The sequence below is a fragment of the Seriola aureovittata genome, chromosome 15 (assembly GCF_021018895.1).
Source record: "Seriola aureovittata isolate HTS-2021-v1 ecotype China chromosome 15, ASM2101889v1, whole genome shotgun sequence".
Taxonomy (NCBI): Eukaryota; Metazoa; Chordata; class Actinopteri; order Carangiformes; family Carangidae; genus Seriola; species Seriola aureovittata.
The window spans coordinates 20,234,282-20,250,068 of record NC_079378.1 but is presented as its reverse complement, the minus strand read 5'-3'; the positions used below and the strand labels follow the sequence as shown (position 1 = coordinate 20,250,068).

General features: G+C 38.6%; 1 protein-coding gene across 1 annotated transcript; it reads left to right on the top strand.

The window, feature by feature from the left end:
- Positions 1-970: 970 nt before the first annotated feature.
- Positions 971-12,451, top strand: cfap58 (cilia and flagella associated protein 58). Its single transcript, XM_056397578.1, has 18 exons — positions 971-1,083; positions 1,838-2,107; positions 2,328-2,476; positions 2,573-2,723; positions 3,266-3,460; positions 4,121-4,258; positions 4,932-5,091; positions 5,946-6,028; positions 6,238-6,429; positions 6,561-6,722; positions 6,900-7,046; positions 7,463-7,603; positions 7,706-7,929; positions 8,445-8,553; positions 8,714-8,818; positions 9,878-9,997; positions 10,926-11,050; positions 11,151-12,451. The coding sequence occupies exons 1-18, from the start codon at positions 1,078-1,080 to the stop codon at positions 11,260-11,262; spliced, it is 2,589 nt and encodes an 862-aa protein (XP_056253553.1). The 5' UTR covers positions 971-1,077; the 3' UTR covers positions 11,263-12,451.
- The last annotated feature ends 3,336 nt before the right edge of the window (positions 12,452-15,787 follow it).

Here is a 15,787-nt window from a genome sequence, read left to right as displayed (position 1 = left end):
TGAAATTAGTTAATAAAAAAAGGCATAACTTGGAAATCGGAGTCCCCTACAAAAGATACTGATAGATCCTACTGGGATATCTGCTGGGCCAACTGTGTCTCCTTAAACCATGTAAGTGATGGTACTGCATACAGGCCTACTGCAAAGTGATGACTAATAGACATCTACATGATGCAGGCTGTCTGAGTTGAAACTACGCCACCACACTTTACACAAAAATATTTGTGATAAAGTATATAGCATAATCTATGAGAGGTTCTTCCTGCTCTATAGAAAGACAAAATAATTCAATTCTATAATTCTATCCTCAATTCTATCCTAAAGACAACAAAAACATACTTTCGCAACATTTTGACTTGTCAGACAGATGAAACAAGTAACATTAAGTAGGTTTTTAAGTTACAGGACTCCTGTATTGCCCATGCCTACTGGCACACCTACTTGACCAGAGCCATCATTTATTAATATTAATAATTAATAAAGTAATAGTAATAGTAATAGTAATAGTCTTACTTGTGAGTTGTAAAGGTCTATCAAAGGAGTTATTAGAAAGTTTATAATATGAAATTGTATAGTGATTCAAGTTGGTTGAATACTTTGAGAGTCTTCAGCTGCTTGTTTATGGAGCATATTGAAATCTTGCCAAGTTTAAAAAATCCATCAATTCATTATTTCCACCAGTTGAGTCATAATACCTGCACACACGAACACTGGCATCAAAGCGTTTGTGAATCCTTGTGCTATAACGCGATTTTACTAGTAGAATAAAACAATTTGATGATCATTAATTAAATGATAATTTATCCCCGGTAGAAGGAACCTCTCAGATTAGGTTCCTCTCAGTAACAGCCAAGTGTACACTGACGCTTTATTTCGTCACAGCGCGCGTGGTTACAGTGTAATTGTTCAATGACAATCTCCTGCTGCTGCAGACCAGCGGCTCCTTCTCTCGCGAGATCAGCGGTTGCTTAGCAACCACCGTCAACAGTTCTATTGGTAAAATTAACATCAGGGCTACGCTTCCTTTGATTGATCCTTTGGATTAACGAATTATATATTGACTTCTCAGTTCGTATAATGGAGGTAAGTACTGTCAAAAGATTTAAATGGCAATTTAACGTCATGTTAACTGAGAATTTACAGTTAATACAACAGGTGAGGTGAGGTCAGGGTTAAAACGCAGCACTCTTAGGAGAGCTACCAGGGGCTCTGGCACAAGGCGACCGTGAATGTTAAATACACGTCTTCGTTTCTTTATTAAAACCACCCATAACTGGTTAAAAAAATACCCGTTTAAAATGATAGTAAAAATATAAAAGGATAAGAAAATATAGCTATAAAATTAATTAAAAAGAATAAAAAGACAAAAGGAGGACCTACGACACAGGAAGGCAGTTCAGTTTGTTATAAAAGTCTCCTTACTGACATGGACATGGATAAGGCATGTTAATATGACAGTTCTCTCAATCAAAAAATAATTGTACAGTTAAAACAACACCGGTGAGGTTAGGGTGGTTAGGGTGCAAAAAACGCTTAAAATAGTTGAAATATGTCAAGTGAGCTATCACTAGCATGTTCTCTAATGTTAATTTCGTTTCTGTTATTTGTATTAACTTTAACCCACTGTGGGTTAAAGGCTCAAATCCAAAGTCAAAACTCTATGTGAATGAGGTTGAAAGTTAAGTAATTTCAGGTGTGATAACTTTCACATAGCATGAGGCTACATATGTACATGTTATGTATCTGTGGAGTTCCCAGCTTCACAGGTCCAACCTGTTTAGTTCATCACTCTTAGACTCATTTTCACTTGCAGTCTGTGGCTCTGTTTTACTTCCAGGATACAGGACTAGCGGGAGAGGACTCTGCTGAGTCTTTGGAGGAGTTCCAGATGGTGCTCAGTGAGCTCCTTGGGGACAAGAGCATGGACACAATCCGGGTGGAGTACGAGAAGCTCATCCATGCCCTGAGGAAGTCCCGGGAGAATGAGAAGAGGCTGATGTCTAAATGCAGGGAGCTGAATGCAGAGATTGTGTCCACCTCAACTAAAGTCACAGCTGCTCTGAAACTGTCCCAAGAAGATGAGACAACAATTACTTCACTAAAGAGGGTACACTGCCACAACATGAGAAGCTACAGTATATTAATCTGTTTGGTTATATTACACCCGGATTGGGTAACATTAAAGGACTAGAAATGCCGGTTTATGGAGTTTTGCTATAGAAAGCATTTGCTGATGCATGATGTTTGATCATTCTTCCCCCTCTGGACTCTTCAGATTATGTTAATTCAGCAAGGTTTTGCTAAAATTTCCTTTACCTTCACTGTAGGAGCTGGATAAGGCTTGGAAAATGGTTGATGCTGCTCATGATAAAGAAAAGATGGATAAAGATACCATCAGGAATTTAAAAGAAGAAGTTGCCAACCTAATGAAAATTGCAGAGCAACAGTCTGGTTTCTCTATGGACCAAAAGCACAGGTAAACCATTCATCCTCTTCCCCACCTTCCTAATTTATTTTTTTGTGGATACTGTGGGTAAAGTGAATGGAACCTATTGTAATCTGTTGTTTTCAGTGATCTACTTAAGATGAATGAGGAGTTGACAAAGGAGAGGGATCAGCTGCTGAAAACTGTGGAGGGTCTTAGAGAAAAACTAAGCAAGGCCATAGCAACCCAGCAGGACATAGACGCCCAAAGACAGAGCGCCTTAGAGAATATCTCTCAGGTAAATATGGTTCAAATTCTCATTGACAGAAATCTGACTTCTAATTTAATTGTAATCATATCACATGTTTACAATTTGTCTTTTCAAGTTTTATTTATTGAGGTTATCTACACCAGATTTAGTAAAAACAGATTGTACATGTAGAAAATTAGAGTAAAATCAGATTTTTACTTTACATTGCATTGTTTTGTAATATTTCTACCACATAATCAGATGTATGTACTTACATGAGGCATTGTTCCTACAACAATTATGCACCTAAACACTACATTAGCAGACTGAGGGTGCCAGTAGCCTTTTTGCTAAGCTTGGAAGGAGAAACCTCTCTTGTAGTGTAAAGGATGTTTTCATCTGAGTACAATGAAAAAATTCCAGTTGGACTCAGTTCTTTTGGGCACCACTAATGCTAAGTGGACTCCCGTGGACCTTAGGAGAAATATGGCTTTGCTGAGGCCAGTGGAGATTCTCACAAATTAAAATTGAAATGAAATGAAATCTAGCTGTGATGCCAACTTGCTGCCTCTCTGCATGTCTAAACCCAGCTCCAGCAGGAGCTCCAGGTGCAACAGAATGAGATTTCCCGGGAGATGAGGCTGAAGGAAAAGCTGGACAAGGAGGTGAAGCAGCTGCACACTGACATGGAGGCCAAGACGGGGGACATCAAAGCTCTGAATCTGCAGGGCCAAAGGGCCAAAGAGGAGCAGCAGAGACTAGAGCAGCAGCTGAAAGAACTAAAGGTGTGTACAGTATGTGGTATGCGTAGTCTTTATGGTGAAACTATCTACTGAGATACTGATCATCTTAGTTAAAAATATAGATGATAATGCAGTTTTTATCCCTCCGCACTGGCGACACCAGAGCAGGAGGCATTTTGCTCTCGGGTCGTCTGTCCAACGGACTCAAGGATGAATTGATTTGATCAGATTTTGATGGTCAAAGGTCAAGAACACGGTTTTGGCCTCTTGAATGTGGTATCTCAATATGGATGACCAGGAATGTCACAGGAAAAGTAATAAAGCATTTTCTTAATTTGATAGTTTAAGCCATTAAAAATAGAAATTGTAAAAAAGATGCATAAATGAACTATTAATCCATCAATAAATTCTTAAGATTCCAAAATAGATTTGCCAAAACGACATAAAACTTTCATTAACTACACCATTTATAAATACATTTATTAATTCATGAATAAATCATAGAATTTGAAAAACTGTTTGAAAAGGCATTTTCCAAAGGGGAATATATACCTGGATTCCCTCCTTAATTTCCATTTTCCAGCTGCTTTTCCTTTTCCTATTAGCTAATCAAATTGCTTTTTAAAAACATATGGTTGCTGTACTGCAGTATGCAATGAATAGTTTCTTCCCACGCCTTAATCTCTCCCCTGACTGTGACAGATGCTGAATGAGCGATCCAACAAGGAGTTGGAGCAGATGCAGATAAAGAATACCAGGCTGCAGCAGGAGTGTGAGCAGCTCTCATCAGTCAAAGAGCATCTCTCCTTGGAAAATCAGCAGAATGCAAATGAACTCAAGGTACACATTTGTCCACTGACACAGACATCACAGCTAAGCAACAGATAAACACTTCTGTCTATAGATACCTGATTTGTTGTGTATATTAGCATTGTTTGTGTGTGCCTGAGTATGCATGATTTTGAACATGAATGGGATAGAGGAAGTGGTAAAGTAATAGAACTCTTGATGAGAGATTTACCTGAAACCCTGTTTGCTAAATCACACAGTAGGGAGATATGAGAGCATAAGCTTGTTCTTTCCAAAATGTTTTTCTTTCCAAGATGTTTTTCCACTCCACTCATGCTTAGGGAGGCAGGTTGGTGGGACAAGTATCTTATTTAGTTAAAAGGTCATAGTAATATATATATTTTTTAAAAGCAAGATAGACTACGATTTGACATTTTCCTTACATCTATAGCAGTGGATGATAGCTGATAATAGATGACATACTGCTGCTCCGACCTGTAAAGAGCAATTTAGAAGCAGGTCTACTGTGTTCTGAACTGTGTCCTACTCCAAGAAAAGAGAGAGAATGGGTATTCAGTTATCTGAGGGCTGTGGTCAGAGAGACAGACCAAATTTGACTTATTGTCCTCAGTGCACAGTGGAAAAATGATCCACTCTGCTTTTTTAAAAACTTTTCTCCTCCCTGTTACTTCTGTGTAATGCTTCGTACAACCCCACCTGTCAGATGAGAGAAGAGGAGGTAACTCAGATGCGTCAGGAGGTTGCCAAACAAACAAAGATGAGAGAAGCAATCCAGAAGAAGTTCCACCAGATGGAGGATCAGAAAGCTGATGTGGACGTCCAGAGGGAGACACTGAAAGCTCAGATAGCTGGTCTGGAGAAAGGTACTGCACATGCACTCACATAAATGATGACCTGGGTCCCAGTCTGTCTCTCCTTCACTGCTGCCCTGTCTTGGTCTCTGTGAGATCATCAGTCTCACGCTTAAATGTGATGATGAAAACTAAACTTTCATCCTATTATATAATTGATAAAAGTACAAGTTGATAGCTGATGATCAAACAGATAACTAACCAATAAATAAAAAACACTTGCAAATGCATCGTTTTTCAAGAATAATCTTGAATATTTTACATCAAATGTGTATAAATTAGTGTTTTTTTTGTTATGATTTTCTGTTGCATTTTATATTTACACTGTGAAGGGAAGGAAAGATCCCAAAGTTCAGCTGAAACCGACATGAAACCTCATATTAACAATCTTAGGAATCATCTTCACACAGATCAATTACTGTGGATTGTGACACTGAAATGGCTTAAAGAGAGTATCTCTGCACAGCTGGTATTGACAAGAGGAAGAATTACAGCTATCAAACTCATTCAGTCAATTCAATAACAATAACTAAATGTACACATAGTATAAGGACGTGAGTGTTGTTTTAAAACAGCCTTGAATAATGTAAGCCTATGTGTTGTCCATCATGTAAATAGAACTGCAGATCGTTTCTCCTCCTGTCTCTGTTGTATATTGTGTACTACCACTATTTTCATTGAGACATAAAAATCAAGCTTCTTTCCTGCAGTGCAATATGCTATTAAGGCTTCACCAAAGACGTAAGATCTGCTACATAAGTTAAATGAGAATGTGACACATTCATGGAGGTTTAGTCAATATAAAAATATCAAACACAACCAGCTTTGACCATCAATACAAACTGTCTCCATCATTCTTTCCACAGATCTTGAATCCTCACAAAAGCAAGTGGAAGCTGACAAGAAAGCCATAGACGAGCTGATCAGAGAGAGAGACATCTTAAATAAGGTAAGTGCTGCACCTTGACCCACAGGGTATGTATCCTGTGTTTTCAGTCCTCTCCAGCACACATTTCTCTCTTGTCCGTTATACAGTGGTGCAAAAGGAATATGATGTAAACTACAGTTCCTGTGTTAATGCTTTTCAATACACAGTCAAAACCAGAATTAACATTACTTCACTTATTTACTTATATACTTATGTTTCCCAATCAATAGAACATGATCAAAGCTGCACAGTCGACAGAGAAACAGCAAAACCTTGTCAAGCTCCTCGAGCAGGACAAGAAGACACTGGAGCATGAGATCAGTGGATACCGCCAGGAGGCTCAGAAGCAGCGCAAGATCATTCAACAGCTGGAAAAAGAACGTGACCGCTACATTAATGAGACCAGCACCCTCATGCAGAAGGCACGTTAAACAGAATGGGTTTAATATTTGAATTAATTTTGTTATTATAAGATGATTTCTTTAACACAAAGTTGGAAAACCTACCTCCAACCTTGGTCTATCTAAGTGGAACACTTCCCTCCCTTCACCAGGTGCAACAGAAAATGAATGATGTTGAAGTAAGAGAGATGGAGATATTTGATTGGAGGAAGAAGGTCACTGAGGCAGAGTGCAAGCTGAAACAGCAAGAGAACCTGCTGGAGTCTGTTGTGTCTGAAAGGAACCTCTACAGCAAAAACCTCATCGAGGCTCAGGTAAGAGTGATGCATTCAAACTCATCATCCGAATAGTTACTGTAAAATGGAAAAGTTATGGCTGTGAGATTTTTTGATCCTCTGAAATGATTTGTTTTCTTTTCATTCTTTTCTGCAGTTTCTTGTATTTTTATTCTATATTTATTAGTTTGAAAAGTGTATCTCCCTCTGCTTCAGGAAGAGATTGCAGAGATCAAGAGGAAGATGAAGACCATGAACAACCAGGTGACCCGGTTGAGAGATGAGATCACCGGGAAGGAGTTGGCCCTGGCCAAAGATCAGCAGGAGCACAAGCGCTTAGAGAAGGATAATGAATCCCTCAAGGTACTGCAGTCTGCCTCAGTGGTTCTGAGCTCCTCGTCATCATTTACATAGGTAGTATTTAGCTCCGTTAGTAACTTGAATCTTGAAAAGCCTATGAGAAATGAACAAATGTTCATGTAAATGTAAATGAACATTACATACATTTCATTTGTTCAAAGTTGTCTTGGCTAGTGCCACTGGGAACCGTTGACCTACTTCTGGGCCAAATAGGGTTTTCCATTGTCGGGGGGGGGGGGTCAGTAAAGCTGAGCCATGCCATCAGCTACTGTGATTAGTCAAGCTGTGCTGAGTGTTTTTCCACTGCAAGGTAAAGTAGTTTAGCCGTACTACTAAAACCTAGCCATTCTGAGTGGCTTTACAGATATTTACTGTATATAAATACATACATGTGTGCCTGTCTGTGTGTCCTGCTACAGGGGGAGCTGCAGTTGTTTAAGCTGCAGCTGGAAGAAACAAAGCAGCGTGTTGACAGTCAAAAAGCAGAACAGCAAAAACTGCAAAAGATTATAGCAGATGCTGATGCTGAACAGATCCAACAGAAGAAACAACTGGAACAGGTAAAGAAGGAGACGTAGGTAGAAAAGAAGAGATAGAGAAAAAGACAAGGACAGAGATGATAATGATTATGATGATTATGTGTTGGTGAAACTTCTCTTAAGGTGATCAGAGAGCGGGACACCCTGGGAAAGCAGCTGCTACGCCGCAATGATGAGCGAGCCCTGCTTTGTGAGAAGATCAGGATCCAGCAATCGATCCTGAGCAAGGGTGACTTCCACTACAACCAGCGGATGGAGGACATCCGTTTGCTCAAACTGGAGATCAAGAGGCTGCGGCATAAGAAGAGCATCCTGGACAAGACTGTACCCAACACTGAGGACCTGAGGTAAAACAGAGAAGAGGGCCTGAGCAGCATAAAGAGGAAAGAGAAGAGTTTGGAATAGACGAGGAGAGGCAGGACACAAGCACTGAGCACAGAGAGCAGGATGGAGAGAGAATGTGGTGACCCACAAAGTAGAATAGAAGAATAGAGCAAGGTGGAGACAGATCCAGGTGAGAGGTAGGAACAACCTCCTTTGAACCACTGGCTTCCAAAACCATAGTGAACTCTTTTCCGTTAAAACTATAAAATAGTTCAAGGGTTAAGTTTTCCTACATCACCTTACAGACTGCAGTCAGAGTGTATCCACTTCATTCATTCCCTCAAATTTGAACTAATAATTCAAAAAGGCAAAAGATTATTTTGCATTATGAATGTTTTTTGTTTTACTTCTGACTAAAAATGTCTTCTCATGATCATTGGGGCATTTTTGCATAAAGATGGTTGTTTCCTGATATTACAGGTTGCATGTAGCTGTAAGTAGGTGTTGTATGAAATATGACTGAGCTGTTGTGTTGCAGGCGAGAGCTGTTCCACCTGCAGAGGGAGCTGCTCAGAGAAAGGATGAGAAGCAATGTCCTTGAGGAACAGCTGAAGCCCATAAATATTCACCGATGGAGACGACTGGAGGTGAAGGACTTGTTAACGAGGGCCTGTCTGGGTTAGCTTAAAGCTATAACTGCTTTAGCCTGTTTCATTTGTTCCTCTTCTTGAACCCACGAGTAAACCTGAATATTCAAAGAGGAAAAGGTCAGGCTGTTAACAGCTTGTGAATGTCTCTCCCCTACAGGGCAGTGACCCCAGCAAATATGAACTCATCCAGAAGATTCAGTCCTTACAGAAACGACTTATCACCAAGACCCAAAAGCTTGAGGAACACGAACTTCTACTACAGGTTAACAGTCAACACTCGCTCCTCAATGTGTACACACAAGCACACACACACTCTGTACATGCCTGTTTGGATTAATTAGTCTTATCCTCAGTAAGGTGCGATTTGACTGAAAGGAGCTGGTGAGTAAACAACTGTCTCTATCACCGTATTATGTCACTATATTCACTGTATTCAAAGTAATTATTGGCAGTGCTTTTACAGTGCAACTGCTCAGATGCTAACACTGAGAGACAATAGCAGCCAAGTTAATAGGCAGACCCTCAAATGTGTCTTGTAGAACAAAAGCAGAAAAATAATAAGAAATGATCGTTATCAATTTTTACCCATTTTGTCATTAGAACTTAAAAGATAAAGCTGTTGATATTCATTTTATTACTGTCAAGAAAATCCCATGAAAAGACCAAAACAACACTGGATTAGTCTGTGAAAGTACAGATTCAGGTCGTGAATAAATGCTTAAATTTTTTTTATAAAAGTGCAATAATTTGTTAAAACAGCTCGTTCTGCTTTTTAAAACCACTGTGCGAGGCATTTAAAAATGTTTTTGGCACTATTCAGTGTTCAGACAACAAGCCTCCCTGAGGATCTGACAGTATCTCAGACGTGTTTAAAAATGTATCTTCTCAACGTTTGATTAGAATGTTTCATGGCCATTATTTAAAATGTATTTAATGTTTCTCTATTATTGACTTGTAACGCACTTTGAACTGTATGAATTGCCTGTATGAATGGTGTTTTTACAATTTACACTTGAATTGATTCCTTGATTGATATAGTACTGATCTGCCCCAGGACACTGACAATGAATGGGAAATGTAGACTGTGACCACTCTTACGAGGATTGTTTGATTTTTCCACAAACACATACAGTAGTGGCTTGAAGCCGGCAGAAGCAGATGGTGCATGATGGAGACACAGCAGGAAGATCTTTATGCTGTGGTTCCTTTTCCTTCCAAACAGAATAGATGTTTTAAGTTCTACAGCATGTGAACGCACACACTTATTCTTCTTCTCTTGTTCCCTACAATCCTCTCCATCATCTCCGTGTTTCCCCACAAGGAAAAGGAGAAGCTGTATGTGGAACTGAAGCACATTCTGGCCCGGCAGCCTGGTCCAGAGGCTGCTGAGCAGCTCCAGCAGTGCCAGTGGACCATCAGAGAGAGAACCAAAAAGCTCAAGGTCTTTAGTAACCATCATCTCACAGTCCAAGCATCCCTGTCTTACTTTTATGTTTTCTTGTTTCCTGTTGTTTTTCTTGTTGTATTAAAACTTTGGAATGACCTGGTTTTAACAACTAGTTTGTCATAAAATATGATCCTCATTTAAGTCACAAGTATTGACAAACACAATGTGGTTAAGCTAATAACCAAACGCTAAAAACCAAAAAGCTAAAGGTTAAGCTAAAAAAACAAACAACTGTCTTTGCTGAACACACCAATTAAACATTCACAACTAGTGGCCAAAGAACGTGACACTTTGCATGATGTTTTTTTGTGAAGCTCGTCTCACATCAGCAGCTTTTTCTTGTGAACAGCAAACTCAAAATGTTTAAGTGTTTTTTATAAGTATAAGTGTCTCCAACCCCCATCTTCAATTTTGTTTCACTGACTGGACTCCAGGTCTGATAAAATCCTGACTCTAGTGAGCTTTTGTACATGTTATTAGCCGAGAGGTTCACATATTTTTTCCAACCGCAACACTGTGAACGTTTGAATGATGTTTTTGATGTGGACAACGCAATGATTTGTGTGTTATTAGTTCAAATACATTGTGTTTGTGTAACTTAGATTAAGATCTGGCCATATTAAAAGACAGATTTACACAGAAATGCAGATAATTCCAAATCCTCACATCCTCTGTGTACATTGAAACTTTTCTGTCTGATTCTTATGCACAATATACGTAGATAAATGTACAGTGTTTACTTGATTAATGCTTTTCATGAAATATCGGCGCTATAATTTTAATCATGTAGCTTAAGTTGCCTAAATACCTGGAAATAATACAAAGGAGATGTTTTTCAAGGTGAAATGATTTCCACAAATTCAACATTGAACTATTTATCTATACATATTCATGTGTGTTGTATGTTTTTCTGATTTCGCAGGTGCTGATAGCAGAGCTGAGAATGCTCGACTCAAAGATGAATGAGTACAAAAGTGAGAATCAAAGATTGGCCAACGAGCTTGCAAACATCAAGAAGAAGTACCTCAGTCAGAAAAAGCTACACAGGTGATGTCTACTGGCACGATCGCAGAATTTATGTTATGCAGTGGGCATGTGATAGTTGTGATGTCACTCTGATGACCTGCTGCTCTGTGTGTCTCCTCAGTGAGCAGAGGGCCAAGACCAAAGTGGAGCAGTTGGAGCCACTGCCCCAGCTGAGCAGCAAATCTCACTTTACTGGAGGAGGCTTCAGGATTGACCACCCTGTGAGAAGATAATGGACATTATCAGAGAATATTTTGTTATTCATCTGTTTAAAACCTTTTAAATCATTTGAAATGAAAAATATCTATCACTATATAACACTGTGCTTTACCATGGCAACATAGAAAGAACAGAAGGTTACTGGATGACTTTTGCTTTTGCTTTTTATCAGGTGCAGATACTAACATTTGACACACTGCATCTTCAACTCTATAAACAGAGTATACAGTAAATAGCCCTCTTAAGCATATGATAGGCTCTAAATGGAGGCAGGGAGGGTTATCCATACACCTTCAATGTAAAATGCAAAAGTTCAAGAAACCATCCTATTCCTTGAGGCTTAAACAAAACTTTGGAGTATTTTTTAAACAGTCTATCTATTATCTTCTACATTAAATACAAACATAACAAATACCAACAGGTTCCTTTCTAGCAAAGTCTGTATAACTCTTTCAATATCCAACATGGACCAGTTTCATTTCAAAGATCATTCTGTAGAAAAAAAAAAAAGTATATTATCTTAAGACAGCTGATTAAGATCATAACCTGATATTATTATTATCCAATAGGATGTATGATATACATGGTTTGTAAAAATATGCATTATGTGGTTTCCCATCAATTTTTCTTCATTACACATCACTCAAGGAGAAGAGAATTGAGACGATACAGTATACTGAGAGGAGCAACTCACAGCCCTCTCAATAAGAGGAAGTGGACCGATCCCTCATGCTAATGCTTTCCCACCAGTGTCAGGTTAAATAAAAATAGTGCAAAGCACAGAACTGACTGTGCTAGTTATGACTTCTAGTCTGACTGGTTTTTAAGAAAGAATAAAGATGCCTGTCGACTTCTGTCGATAGTTTTACTTTATTTGGCTCCTGAATCTCTAAAGACCACAGTCCAAATGCTGCAGCTTACATTTAATCATTTCTGTCATCATACTATAAAGGCAGGGTCATCTGACAGGGCTAGTTGTTAACTGTTCAAACCACTACTTTAAACATGTGGTCAGTCAGCTTTATGTCATTGATGTTTTTTATTTGTCTGAGTATGTGAAGTGTAAAGTGACATGTAAAGCACTTTGAGTGAATTGCCCTTCCTCTTTTGGAACAAGTGTGCATTGCTTGAGATTTAATCAAAGATCCTAAAATATGACTGCAGTATGTTTACTAGAGAGATTTAATAAAGAGATTATGTGTATTGGGAGTTTGTCTGATATTTAAAACCAAACTTTGTACACATTTCATTTCAATAAAGGACGGTAAGACAGACTGATCAGAATTCAGCTCAGGCCGGACATCGTCTGCAACAGAACTTACTGAAAGGTCATCTGTAAAAAAAAAACAAAAAAAAAACAAACAAAATCTATTCAGCCCCAGTTTAAAGAGCAAAAAAATGCACATTTTTTAATCTAATACTCTTTTGAGAACATCATGAAACCTGGATATGTAGATGGGATTAAAGGGAAGACAGAAGCTTTCGGACTTAGTTAACAACTTCAATATGATCATTATGGAAATGATGCGTCTGTCTGCGGGATGCTGAGAGAGAATTTTGAAAAATTTGTTTTAGAAGCAGATTGTCTAAATAGGATTAAAACATCAAATATGAGACAGAACAATATCTCCCATGATACTTTAGTGATGGGGCAGTCCCAGGTGTGGGAATAAAAGTTCTTGTTTTACGCAAGAACTGAATATATGATGTTTTCATAACAGTGTTGTCTGTAATAATAATGTAACAATAATCTTCAGTTCATATCACACAGCACCAGCGCCCTCTGTTGTTGGGCCACAATTAATGTAGGTTCATACATAGTGACATATGTAGAGCACCCAGGGGTCACAGGTTAATGCTTCATTTTCTGTGTCACATCTGTTAATACTGTCATTTCACCATCTGGTTTTAAAAAGTGAGATTTTAGCTGACAGAATTTAAATAACCCTCTTTATCTGCTGAACAGCTCATTGACATGACATCCCTGTAATCACCACTAGATGTCAGCAAAATACACACTGACCAGACAAGACCAAAATACTTCTCATCTACTGGTCTACTTTTAAAATACATAGATGGAAATACAGAACCAGCCAAAAATGTTAGAACGTCAATAATTTTTCCAGTTTTCAAAAACTGAGAAATGTAAATTTGTATGTAATTTTCCTTGAAAACAGCCTTCTTCAGGGATGAAGAAATTGGTGGACTTCCAGCTTTCCTGCAGCAGCAGAAGTAAACGAGTCCTTGAAAGTTAAAGCAAACAGTTCCTAGAGGCTGATGACCGTCAAACCCTTTGTCTGTACAAAGGCAGTGTTGGAATAAACTGTGTTACTACACCCTCTGATCTATTATTAGGACAGTACTATACTGCAGGAAGTAGTTCTATATACTGCTGTCAGACTGGTGAAGCAAAAAAGCAACTAACACAGGAAGACACGCTGGTTGGTCAGAGGTTGATGACCCAAAACGTAAGAAAAATTGAGGTGTTTGACACGTGTGTGTTTTCAGAATCAGAATCAAGTTTATTGCCAAGTAGATTTTCAAATGCTTTGGTGTTTTGGTGCATCACGATAAACATAGCCAGTAGAAAAAATAAAAATAAAGATAAAGCAAGTACTGCAAGTCAGGAACCATAAAATATTTACAATAAAGATATGAAAAATATTGTAAAGGGTAAAATATAGAAATAATGTTCAATATAGGAATGGAAGAATGTGCAGTAGGTCACAGTATGTGTATAAGTACGAAGAATGCATCTTTAAATTTTTATGTTTGCATGTTAAATCTAAAATCTGTTATAGTAAAGGAATGTGTTATCAATTTATGTATCATCAACTGGGGTGTGCTGCTATGAGTGTGCGTGTTCTTTAATCTGTGGAAGTTTAGCTCCTCTCTTTTTGTCACTGTCACTCCTGTACCACTGTGACCTGAGAACAGCTGGGGTGAACAGAATGGTAAAGCTGGTGTTCACTTCTAATCCTTATAAATTTGGGATTTATATGCAGTGGGACACTTTTCCTGAAGCTTAATTCAGGGCCAAAAGGATCCCCAGCTACTGATCTATTGTTCTGGTAAACTCAGCAGTAGCATGTTTAAGCTTGTTAGCAGATTAAAGGTGTGTTAATCAGTGAAAAAATCAGATAATGAACTGTTTGAGATGTTTCCATTCAAAAACTGTGTGAAGCTATTTTCTTTTCTATGAGAGTACAGTATGGATAGTTCCGTATTAACCTTGCTGGTACAAATAACATAAAAGTCTACATATTCACAGGGCTTCTGTATAATTTGCTCTTAAGCTGCTGTATCACACCTCCCCTCAAATAAAGCAGCATGTGAGCAGCCATCTCTGGTGTGTATACAGTAGCTGGAAACTCTCTCCTTCTTATTCCCTCCTGTTGCTTGTGGAGTAATTCCTTTGCCAGTGCAATTACAGCATAACCATGGCAACCAGCGTCTATGCAATGCTGGGCTGTGTGAGCTGTGTTGCTGTAGTAATGGGAGGCCTCTGACAGGGCCACATCCCCTTTCTTCCTTTTCTCCCCTTTTCTTCCTCTTGTTGTGTGGGGGAAGAAGCAGCTGCTTACAGACACCAGCGGAGTTAGTGCTTGTTGACTGGTTGTGTTTCAAACTGAAGATGAAATTTGTGTGCACATATTACACTGAATATTGTGTGCCCAAACACAAATGATATGCTTGTGTGTGTGTGTGTGTGTGTGTGTGTGTGTGTAGGTGTAGTAAGTACAGTATGTTCTGTGATTTGTGAGTTTTATTTTTCATAGTGTGCAGCTGAGCAGCTCCTACTGTGCACTGACGTCCTTGGTCTGCAGCAGTCTGTCTTTGCTGATTGTATCTGCTGCCAATTTCTAAAATTATGGTACCTATTTTGGGAGGACACAAACATTTTTTTTCACTGATCATTTTCAGTCATGTACTCATCACCAGCTTGGACTGTACACAAAATATAAAATTTCATATGCATGTTTATAAATGGTTTAAATACCTGCGTCCAACTGCTTATTTTCTCACTTCTCTCGAACCAAAACATCGGCTGTAAAAATCTGAACCTGTCAGATCTGCTCATATCTGAGAGGTGGATGCTCCGAGCCTCAGAGATATAGTCATATTATAGTATTTTCCTGTTTGAGTGCACTTTGGGTGTGATAATAACATGTGAAGCGTTACGTGATTACATGTGTTAATGCCCGTACAGCTGAAGCTTATAGACAGCAGGTCTAAACCCCAACCACAGATTGAGACCACGGATTATGCAGATTTTAGAGCAGAGGCTGGGATGAAGGCAGGAATCAATGTCATTAAAACAAATTTTTATTAGCATCTATTTTCACATGTATAAATCCATTTTAAAGATCACAAAGAGCTTCCTAACTTTGCTGTTTTTTTTTTATTAAAATGCAAATACTCCTGACTTACAAAATTCATGAAACGCATCTACAGAAGGTCATACGTTACATCAAACACACTTTTATCACTGCAAATCAGGCGCTACTTGAACACAACTCTGTATTATAAAAGTGGCAG

What these genes read in the sequence shown, in the direction of transcription:
- cfap58 (XM_056397578.1), top strand. An exon ending in AGAAGAAACAACTGGAACAG is followed by an intron (nt 7,604 to 7,705) that starts GTAAAGAAGGAG and finishes ACTTCTCTTAAG; the next exon opens with GTGATCAGAGAGCGGGACAC. An exon ending in ACCGATGGAGACGACTGGAG is followed by an intron (nt 8,554 to 8,713) that starts GTGAAGGACTTG and finishes TCTCCCCTACAG; the next exon opens with GGCAGTGACCCCAGCAAATA.